We start from the raw sequence: 11,019 nt of genomic DNA, 5'->3' as shown, positions 1-11,019 counted from the left end.
GAGTCTATGGGTCTCTGGAAGTTAGGCTATTGACAAAAATGCTTTTTCCTTGGAAATCACTAAGACGTTGGTAAACCGATGGAGACTCGTGTCTTGCAGGACTGTGACCTCTGTCAGTTAACCATTTGTTTTTCCTTCCCTTAGCTTTAGGGCAGCCGGGAGTGCCTGAGGAATGTCACACAGATCCCACCTGCGGGGGTGGGGGGGTGCGTTGTGGGGTGTCAGCTTGTGCTTTGTCCTAGCTTGCCTTCTGCTCCCTCATCATAGATAGAGAATGACAGGACGGTGTCTCCTAGAATACCTAGTTTCTCCCTTCACTGTATTTCAGTTGGTCACAGGGATCTCTCCTGCCCTAAAGACACTCGCCATAGAAACAAGAGAGCTCCAGCCCTTATAAATAACCACCCGGATGACGACTTCTCCAAATAGGAAGATCCTCGCTATGGACGATCGCTATGGACATCCGTATCACGGGATACAATCCTAATAAAGGAATGGATTTCCTTAGAATTTGGGGATCCTTTCATTCTGGCAGGATCTGCTGCAAATGAGGTCATGATTAGGAATCTGTCCTGGACTGTTTATAGAAGAGCCAGATCCACTGCGAGGGCCATGAGAGCGCAATGGTCTCTAGATGCCCTTGTCTGAGTTGCACTAGACAACAGAAGAGTTTTGGGTTCCTTGCTCAAGGGGTCTGCGCCCCCCCTAAGACTTCCTGCTGCACCCAGATTAATACCTCACCAACATGCTCAGTTGAAAACCACCGAAATACTTAAACTTGCCATCATTAAAAGGAGTTGCTTTCAGCCCTGTAAGTCCGTTTAATTTTAAGTTTTCAGACCTTTTCAGTGGACTCCCCACAGGACTTGGAGCCCAAGACCTGGATTACAAATAATTGTTGCGGAAAAATAAGAATCAGACCTGTGAGAGACCAAGCGACACTCGGAGAAGTGGGAGAACTCGGATTGATTTTATACCGGCGGACCCAGATGAGCTCCTGCTGCAAATTCTGGGCCTCTGGCAACAGGGTTACAGGGCTTTTATAGGGGACTGCAGGCAGTCAGGCTCCAAGGGCTATGCCAACTGCTGGTAGGTGGGTTTGAACTGGGGGAGTGGGGGCTGCTTTAGCGGGGAACGGTAGTGCAGGGAGCCTGTGGCAGGAAATCTGTTCACAGAAGCAGAAACAGCTGGTTATCTCTTGCTCCCAGTAGGGTTTCTGGTTATCTCTAGCTTATTGTTAGTAACTTTCCATCTTCTGGGGCCTCCTGGCCTGGGCCTGCTCTGGGCAGTTTCCCTCTTCATAATCATATTTATTATTGTACATATGTGCTCCTTTTAAATTATAATAATTTTTTTTAAGATTTTTATTTATTTATTTTGACAGAGATAGAGACAGCCAGCGAGAGAGGGAACACAAGCAGGGGGAGTGGGAGAGGAAGAAGCAGGCTCCTAGCGGAGGAGCCCGATGTGGGGCTTGATCCCACAATGCCGGGATCACGCCCTGAGCCGAAGGCAGACGCTCAACCGCTGTGCCACCCAGGCGCCCCTTAAATTATAATTAAATTACTGATGCTTTGTATTTCTCGCTGTTGTTTGGCCATTCAAGACGTCAAAATTATGGTCACACAAGGTCTTAAAATGATCGGCCACATCTATCCATTGGCAATTCCTGAAGACAAGTCAACTCCGTGGACTTTTAAGATGAGGACAATGTCTAAGACTTGCTTCCTGAAAACCTCTCTGTTGCTGTGACCATGTGTGCTCTTGGTGACATTCAGCACCTGTAACATTTCACTTTCCCTCCTCTGTGGAACATGACCTTTTAGGAATGAACCTTCTGAACTAGGTGGACAACAGATGATCCAATGGTTGATTGCCAATGGTTTCCAAGGAAAGCTCTTGGCCAAAAGGGAAAAATATGAAGCGGAAAACCTGAAATGGAATCACTCCTGTCAGGAAAAATGAAGCCAGAAAGCTATTAGGGAAGTGGGGCTTTGCAGGTCCACCTCTGCACAGACCATAAACTTTAAATATAGTTCACGGCCAAACTGCAACATCTCGGCTTCTTGCAGTCGCAGAAGGCAAACTGGAAATCCAACGGAAATTAGACTTTCTTAGCCAATCATAATTTTGCAAAACAACTTATGTAAGTCTTCTTGGAATCTCGCCCCCCCCCCCTTTTTATTTTAACCTTTTCCCCTCAGCGGAGCACAATTTGGTTTTTCTCCCGAATCCAAATCTCCCAAATTGCAATTCCTAAGACCCCCAATAAATTTGTGTTTGCCTTGCAGCCTCGTTGCAAATTTTGTTTGACACAACTCAGACACAGGCTCTTTTAATTTTATTCTGCAGTTGCCGGATACAAGGTTTAAAACCTTTGTCTTTTCAAATCTCTCGCGGTTTGCTCTAGACACAACCAGGAATGGGGTTACAGATAAAAGTTTTGGGGGCTCTCCTCCAGCTTCTAGCCTTCTCCGCAGAGGCTTCGTTGAGGGAAACTTCGGCCTTGCCAACGGAAGTGAGGGCAGGGATGCAGTGCTGGAAGCCTGGGGGGACGGGGAGCGGGTCTGGTTCCAGGGCTGGAAAGAACTCCGATTAAGTTGTTAGCCCAGCCTCGGGCGATTGAATCTGGGTGTGTCGCCATGGCGATGGGGGCTGGCTTGCGTGTTCGGCTGCCATTGGCTGGGGACTCCGGGCCGGGATATAAGCCAGCCGCGAGTAACTGTGCCTTCACTGTGCACACCGCTCCCGGCGAGTGCGGCTCGGCTCGGCGCTGCTCCGCGGACCGGATCCGAGAGGCCAAGGGCGGGCTCCTCGAGAGGGCGGCGGCGGCACCATGGAGAAGGGGTGAGGCGGCCGCCAGGCCCGGGGAACCCGGGAGGGGGAATGGCTGTCACCGAGACCTGCAAGCCCGGTCCCGGGGGGCCGAGGGGGGGCCAGGAGGAGGAACGAGTGTGCTGGAGATGCGGAGAGGCCTGGCGGGGAGCCCGGTGTCGGGGCAGGGCGGCAGAGCAGTGGGGCGGCAGGAATCGAGCAGGGCTGGCGTCACAGGAGCGCGCAGGGGACCCGTGTAGTACGATGTAGTCTACCCGGGAAAGGAGCCGGTGCGTTTGTGTGTGCGCGTGCACACTGAGGTGCAAGTGTCGGGGGAGGCATACTCCCTAACCCTCGGCCACCCCGACACGCATACAGGGAAGTCTTCCCACCCCGTGTGCTTTTCATAGATTCGCGATGGAGAGTCTAGGTAGCTGCGAGGTTCTTTTGGGGCCGGTATTCAGAGGAGAGATAGCTGAAGTCCCACACAACACTTCCCTTCCCTCCAAATTGGAGATCCAATTAAAATAAGTTGGAGTCCATTGAGTAGGTGACTCTTGATCTCAGAGTCGTGATTCAAGCCCCACCTTGGGCGTGGCGCCTACCTAAAATTAAAAAAAAAAAATTTTTTTTAAGATTTTATTAATTTACTTGAGAGAGAGAATGCGCGCAGGAGCAGGGGGGAGGGGAGAGGGACAGGGAGAAGCTGACTTCCTGCTGAGTAGCCAGCCCGAGGGGGGGGGGGGCTAGATTAGAGGACCAGGAAATATGACCTGAGCCTCAAAATCCGAACTGAGACCCAGATGCCCACCCACCAATTTTTTTTTTTTAATAAGTTGGGGATGGAGTCTCCAAGGAGAGAAGGAAATCCTTATTTATTGAACTGAGCAAAAGATTGCCCATTCCTCCCACATCACACCTTTGAAAACTCTTCTGTCTGCTTTGGTCCCAGAAATCCCATTGCAAGTCCCCAGCATTAGGGATCACAGTAGCTCTTGGATGCTCAGGGATCCAGGGTGTTCTTGGGGGACTGATGGCCCATGAAGAAGTTGTATGAGCTGTTGCTACATATGCTAGGTGGCCAGGGCTTCTCACTTTCATTTCCTTTGCACCTCTTGGGGATGCTATTTGATTAACTTTTTACCATTTCATTGCTTCTCTGCATCGTCCTGTGACCCAGCTCCATTGACCCCACCCCGTCCTTTACTCCCCTACCTCCCTGAGGGTAGCCTGTTGTACTGTAGAGTCATCTGGTTTCAAAGCCAATGCTTTTGAAGAAAAGGATTTCCTTTGGAGGTTTGGTTAGCTGTCTTCAGCTCTGTCACACCTCCGTCCCACTCCCAGCGCCCCTATCTTTGTTTTTCCAGATGGGTGTTTGAGAGTTGGATTGGAATTGTGAGAAGAACTCTGAGTTGGTTCTTGGGGATGTATGGGTTCTGGGTAAGTGTGTATGGTTACGTCTCTGAAGAGCAGAGGACCTCGGTGAAGAGAAGGGAGATGGGAGAGAGCAGGGCGGAGAACCCTGGCAGGGGGAAGTGGGAGTAAGGTTCAAGTGTTGTGGACCTGAATCCTGATTTATGGAGTGTAAAGTCTTTAGAGCTTACTGATAAGTTTTTGATTAATTTTCAAACAGCACCTATAAGATAGGTGGGGCTGATGACGTTCCTTTGCTTTATACTTGAAGAAAGACTTTGAAACACAGATTTGCTTAAACGATAAAATTGAGACTAGAATCCAAGTTGAGTTCTGCTTTCCTCTAGACCAGAAATTCCTAAATCTGGTTTTTGAATCAGAATTACCTAAGACACGTTTGTAAAGAATACAGATCCTAGGGACTCTCCCCAGGATTATGGATCTCTAGGGGTGGGCTCCAGAATTTGTATTTTTAACCAGCTGCTGCTGAAAGACTTAAGACAGTCAGTTCTGTTTCGGCCGTTGACAACCAAAGCTGCTTTTTTGGGCTTATTTGGTTGCTGGTCTTGAATTACCCTTTGCAATTCCATATGACAGGGTCTGTACTGGTCTGGGTATCCCAGATATATGGATTTTGGGGGGGGGGTCAACCACAAAAAGTATTTGAGGGCGGATGTGGAGGGTAAGGGTCCAAAAGGAAATTGGGTTTATCCCTGACCTCGGGGTAGTGTTAATAACATTTTGAGTATCCTTAGTGATAGATAGGGTCGGAGGATTGTATTGGGTTTGTCACTGCCCTAAAGAAGGTCTTAATCCTGAGACCCAGCTCCTTTAGCCTCCTCGATTTGAATATTTCACTGTACTTCTCTGTAGACCCTATGGCCCTTCCTCTCTAAATCTTTGCCGTAAAGAGAGATACTAAGGCTGCTAGTGGCGGCAAAACTGAAGTTGGGGCTGGAGGGTGGAAACATAGGTATCATTAACTTTTGCTGGGCTCTGGAATGAGTGGGAAGTTTCCCGGCCGACTTTCTCTGTGCCTCTGATGCAGAAAGAGGAGTGGGCTTAGGGTGGTACCCCCTGAGAACAAGGATCCTCCCCTCTGGGGCTGCTCTTTGGCTGGCTTCTTGTCCCCTACCACCATGGCACAGCGCCCAGCCTTTCTGCACTGAAGGTCAATAGTCTGTGATGCCCTTGGGATGCGAGAGAAACTTACCTTGATTTTCCTTTTCCCCTAGATTTACGTATGATGATTATCAGAAGACGAGCGAATGGCTTCTGAGCCGCACCAAGCACCGACCTCAGGTGGCAGTCATCTGTGGCTCTGGGTTAGGAAATCTGGCCAGTAAAGTAACTGAGGCCCAGAGCTTTGACTACAGCGAGATCCCAAACTTTCCCCAGAGTACAGGTACTGGCGAGGGGGACTGAGGGATTGGACTGCGGGATACTGATGGGATGCTGACGACAAGGCATGCTTCTCCACGCCTGCACCCACTTGGCCTGTACAGCATTTGACTAAAGACAACTTGTTTAAGAGAGGGGAAAAAGACCACCGCGAAGCAGAATGATTTTAGAATGAAATCCCCCCCGGTAGAAATTTCATCACAGACAGGGCATGCGCGTGGCGGGAGTACCACATGATGGCATCCTTCCATCGCTATAATGGTTCTGAACTCCGTGAAGCTTTGCAGCACCTCACTCCCATGCTCCCCCCCGCACCATGTCGTCACCACATCTGCACAGCCCCCTTATTTCTTCAGTCTGCAGATTAAATGGAAAAAGTAGTGCCCATAACCTCCCGGGACAGTCAGGCCCTGTCCTATGTCTTCCTGCCATTCCCGTCCCCCAGCTCTAGCTCCTGTCCCAGGATAGGGCACACACTGTGTGCACAGCAATAAGTGAACACACGGACTGCCATGTTCTGGTAGACAAAACACACAGGTGATACATGACTGTGTAAGACCTGAGTCACGCCGACCCTTTGGAGGCAGGAAGGAGCGGATGTCCCCCGTGGAGCTCTGTGGGATCTGAGGATGGCGTATCCAGCCCCCTCATAGCAGCTAGAGAACTCGAAGGCTACCCCTTAGAAGAGAGGCAGGTAGGGGCGCCTGGTGGGCTCAGTAGGTCGAGTATGCAACTCTTGGTCTCAGGGTTAGGATTTCCAATCCCATATTGGGGGTGGAGTTTACTTAAAAGACGGGGAAGCCACGCCTTCAATTTATGAGTAAGGAAAATAACGATTCGGGTGACACCCGAGTCCTCACTGCTAACAGGCGATGAATATTTGAGTGGGCAAAGATTGCCCCTGAGGTAACCCACCTCCTTTGCGAGATGCCTGGGAGTCGTGATCGGCTCTTGCTCATCCTCCTTTCACACTGAAAGAGTAGGCTGGTTTGAAAGTAATAAACGAGGTTGGGAAGTGCCTGTTTCCTATAAGTAGTAAACTGGATTAACCCTCCGGGGTTTATGGGCCCCCGGTGGGCAACCCCCGGAGCGGCCCCCGCACTTCCTTCGCTACTCTCGAGTGTTGGCTGAATCTCTTAATTTACCGACATTTTTCTATTTACCACCTACGAAGCTCTGTTTTCACCTATGGTTCATGAAGTTTAGGTTAATGACCTTAGCCAGTTCTCTGGGGAAGAAGAGAGAGGAGGGCGGAGAGGCCAGGTAAAATAAGGGCAAGAGTAGTTTATTTGGTTTACTTATTAATTCTCAGATAACTAATATCCATTGGTTTATTTATTCATGTTATAAATTTCTACCTTCCTTCCCCTTTTCCCCAGAGAGTCCAGACTTTGCACAGATATTTTTCAAACCCTATGCAGCAAGATTAGGAGACCAGAGCGGGGAAGTGGGAATGGGGGTTGGGGAAAGAAATATGAAAAAGAGGGGGAGGATGGGGCATCTGGGTGGCTCAGACCCATGGACTCTTGACTCTTGGTTTCAGCTCAGGTCTGATCTCAGAGTTGTGAGATGGAGCCCAGAATCCTGCGGGCGTTCAGTGGAAAGTCTGCTTAAGACTCTCTCCCTCCGACCCTCCCCCATGTGTGTTCTCTCTGTCTCTCTCTCTCAAATAAATAAATCTCTAAAAAGAGAGAGAGAGAGGGCGGGCAAAGGGCAAAGTTTTCTAAGGCAGATAGCAATGACATTGGCCCCACCTGCCCTTCCCCCCCCCAAGAAGGGTACTGCACTAAATGATTAGTGGATTAATTTGTAATAATTTTTAAACTTTATCTATCGACCTATGTTTTTATACTTTCGTTTTCCTAACTCTCTTATCTCTGCCCTATTACTGGCAATTTTTTTAAATAAGCTCTTTTCTGTCTGATCATCTCTCCACTCTTGATTTCGGTCCCTCTCTCACACCACCCATTCCGTCTGGGATAGGTGGTCTGGTCCGTTAGAGGAGAAATGCCAGAGAAGGGAAATGGTAATAGTCGTTCTTAAGTCTATGTGGGGAGTTATTTTGCACTCCCACATCCTTGTGGGTCCCATCGGGGCATGTATTCCTACAGGACTCTTGTGGGTCACAATGGAGGAGACTTAGATGGGTCCAAACTCAGCCCCTTTGCCTGCCATTCAGTAGCCTCTTCAGGAAGCTAGAATATACCATGAGCTCCCTTTCAAGAGTGAGGCACATGGATTAGTTAGGGTAAGAAATAAGAATATACATTTTGAGAATTTTAAAATTTTTGGAAAAGTGATCTGTAATGACTGCATTCACTGCAATTATTATTGCCCACTTATTCCATTTTTTACTTGTTTTCATTCTCTTGTAGTATGGCTTTCTCATTCTTTTGAATTTTCTTTAAAAAAAATCTCTCCTTCTCTCCCTTGATATATGGTTCACATTGAACATCCTTACCCCGATAGGCCCAGTCTCAGGATGTACTTACATACCTATTTATAGGCTTTTTTTTTTTTTTTTAAGATTTTATTTATTTATTTGACAGAGAGAAAGACAGCCAGCGAGAGAGGGAACACAAGCAGGGGGAGTGGGAGAGGAAGAGCAGGCTCCCAGCAGAGGAGCCTGATGTGGGGCTCGATCCCATAACGCTGGGATCACGCCCTGAGCCGAAGGCAGGCGCCTAACCGCTGTGCCACCCAGGCGCCCCTATTTATAGGCTTATGATTGATTTATTTCTGTCTCCACCAGACCTCAGCTCTCTGAAAGCAGAGATAATAATGTCTTCTTTGGCTTAATTATGTCCTCACATGTTGAGCGCAATGAGTTGGCTCGTAGTGGGTGCTCAGGGGGTATGTATTCTATGAAAGCGTCGCCGCATTCTTTCTCCGTTCTATTTTGCATACAGTGCCAGGTCATGCTGGCCGACTGGTGTTTGGGTTCCTGAGCGGCAAGGCCTGCGTGGTGATGCAGGGCAGATTCCACATGTACGAAGGCTACTCCATCTCGAAGGTGAATCAGGGGCATAAGCCTGGATGGATCTGGAAGAAGGGGGAGCGAGTTCTCAATCCTATCTTATTACCTAGCTACGTGGGCTAGATAGATTTTGGTCCCTTCCTTTCTCTTCTTTCAAGATCTATATCGTGCATATCTGTGTGGGTAGATTGGTGAAATTTTAAAGAACACTTTCTGATCTTTTATCTTGTGCTTGTAAGGTGACATTCCCAGTGAGGGTTTTCTTCCTTATGGGTGTGGACACCCTAGTGGTCACCAATGCAGCTGGAGGACTCAACCCTGAGTTTGAGGTCGGAGATATCATGCTGATCCGTGATCACATCAACTTACCTGGCCTCAGTGGTGTGAACCCCCTTATAGGGCCCAATGATGAAAGGTATATATCTTGCTTTTTAAGTTTTTTTATAGCTGGGTAGGGTTTAAGGACTTGTCTGGGAGTCAGAAGAGGGTTCGTATGGTTCCAATAATCTGAGATTCTAACCTGTGTCCTAGGTTTGGACTTCGTTTCCCTGCTATGTCCGATGCCTATGACCGGGATATGAGACGGACGGCTCACAGTGTCTGGAAACAGATGGGGCAGAAGAGGGAGCTAAAGGAAGGCACCTATGTGATGCTGGCGGGCCCCTCCTTTGAGACCGTGGCGGAGTGTTGGCTGCTGCAGAAGCTGGGAGCAGATGCTGTCGGTGAGAAGGGGAACTTGGCTGGAGGCTTGAAGAGGGAGGGACGTGGTAGAAATAGGGATGGAAAGGGGTAAAAGATGGTAGACCTAGGTGGTGAATTGAGAGAGGATCTGACTTAAGGGAAGATTGAGTTAAACTGATTTGGAAGGTGTTGAGATTCGGTGTGTTGTCAGCACCACACCTCCCCACCCAGCACCTCGGGCTTTAGCAGCTGGAACGCTAATGACCCATCCACGATCCCGTGACTGTTTCTAAGGAGTGTTCTGAAAAATATCATGGCCACTTTGTGTGCCTCTGGCTGGAAGATGGAACTGCGTCCTTAGAACTGACTTCAAAGTGACCAGAAACAGATACAGAAATAATGGTAATATTTATAAGTAATGTGTAAGGCCCTCTGAGGCCCCACTTTGAAGCAATACAGAACCACCTAAGCTAGACAGGAAAGTAGCTGCTTTTTTGGATGAGTTTTTGAGGTGTTACATTGGCAGTGAGGTAATGAATGGAGATGAGGCTGAAGGGTGAAGGAAAGAATCCTTTGGGGACCCTGACGGTTGATTTCCTCTCGCTCCTCTTCAGGCATGAGCACAGTGCCGGAAGTTATCGTTGCAAGGCACTGTGGACTGCGAGTCTTTGGCTTTTCCCTCATCACGAACAAAGTCATCTTTGATTATGAAAGCAAGGAGAAGGCCAATCACGAGGAAGTACTAGAGGCCGGGAGACAAGCTGCGCAAAAGTTGGAAGAGTTTGTCTCTGTTCTTATGATGAGTATCCCACCACCTGCCAAAGTCAGCTAACCAGCCCTGCAGCAGTCCAGACTGTCCCCCGTGGGATCCACGTAGCGACTACCTGCTTCGGCCCCTTGCTGGGGTCCCGTGCCTCTGCCCTTCGGTAGTAGGAGAAGGGCGAGGAGGATCCTTATCCTTCACCTTCCCCATTTCTCCCACCAGACCCCTCTTGTGCTGGCTCTTCTTTTGCTCAGTTATCTCAAAGCCGTTATCATCCCCCGCCCCCCGCTTCTTCCCAAGAGCTGAGCCCAAGCCCTGCCGTGGCTGTGCCCTGGGTGTCACTTGCGCTGTTGAACTTGGCACAGTAGCTACTGCTGTCCTTTGATGGAACGCTTTCACATTCCTGGGGACTCAGTTCTGCCTCCTCCAAAGCACTAGTGCCCACACGAGGGCCAGGCCAATCCAATACCCCTTGGACTTTTGTATTACCCTATTTTGAGAATAAAAAGAAGGATGAAATGGTATCTTCATTTTCGTGCAGTTTAGGATGAGGGTAGGGGCACAGGCCGAGTTTGGCATGAAAGACAGATCCCATGTCCCCTGTGACTCCCTGCTTCCGAGACAAGCAGCTAAGAACTGATGAGGTGATGTGTGACTGCATGGAAGGGTGAAAGAAAGCCAAGGGTGAAAGATACAGAGGTTAGAAGATGAGGAAGGGCTAACGTCTGGCGCAAGACAGCCCCCTTCCTCAGACCAGTCTTGCCTCGGTCCTTTGCCTTCTGATTGTTTCACACCCTGTCTGCCCTCTCATGAGTATCTGAATGGCTTCACTGGTCTCAGCTGTTCTCCGGTTGCCATTTCCCTCTTAAGCCCTGCCATATTTCCTGTTGGTTTCTTTCTCTCCCCTACCCTAACTTCTGCCATACTTAACGGCAAGCCCACATTCCTTCTCTGCATTCTGGCCATGCAG

General features: G+C 49.1%; 1 protein-coding gene and 1 non-coding gene across 3 annotated transcripts; both read left to right on the top strand.

Moving 5' to 3' along the window:
- The first annotated feature begins 2,708 nt into the window (after window positions 1–2,708).
- PNP (purine nucleoside phosphorylase) lies at window positions 2,709–10,569 on the top strand. Of its 2 annotated transcripts, none has more exons than XM_045784888.2 (6): window positions 2,709–2,847; window positions 5,463–5,632; window positions 8,538–8,641; window positions 8,845–9,020; window positions 9,137–9,327; window positions 9,901–10,569. In XM_045784888.2, exons 1-6 carry the CDS (start codon window positions 2,837–2,839, stop codon window positions 10,116–10,118), a joined length of 870 nt encoding a protein of 289 aa, XP_045640844.2. In that variant the 5' UTR covers window positions 2,709–2,836; the 3' UTR covers window positions 10,119–10,569. The 2 variants fall into 2 exon arrangements, with proteins under 2 accessions (XP_045640844.2, XP_045640846.2); XM_045784890.2 differs by lacking the exon at window positions 2,709–2,847 and adding an exon at window positions 4,132–4,254.
- LOC123783940 (U12 minor spliceosomal RNA) lies at window positions 6,432–6,580 on the top strand. Its single transcript, XR_006777341.2, has one exon. It is a non-coding gene; the product is annotated as a U12 minor spliceosomal RNA (small nuclear RNA).
- Window positions 10,570–11,019: the final 450 nt, after the last annotated feature.

The sequence above is a fragment of the Ursus americanus genome, chromosome 35 (assembly GCF_024610735.1).
Source record: "Ursus americanus isolate L20-20 chromosome 35, mUrsAme1.1.p, whole genome shotgun sequence".
Classification (NCBI taxonomy): Eukaryota; Metazoa; Chordata; class Mammalia; order Carnivora; family Ursidae; genus Ursus; species Ursus americanus.
This window is presented reverse-complemented; position numbering and strand designations above follow the sequence as displayed.

Coding starts and splice junctions, on each gene's coding strand:
- PNP (XM_045784888.2), top strand. Junction 9,021..9,136: donor ATAGGGCCCAATGATGAAAG/GTATATATCTTG, acceptor CCTGTGTCCTAG/GTTTGGACTTCGTTTCCCTG. Junction 9,328..9,900: donor GCTGGGAGCAGATGCTGTCG/GTGAGAAGGGGA, acceptor GCTCCTCTTCAG/GCATGAGCACAGTGCCGGAA.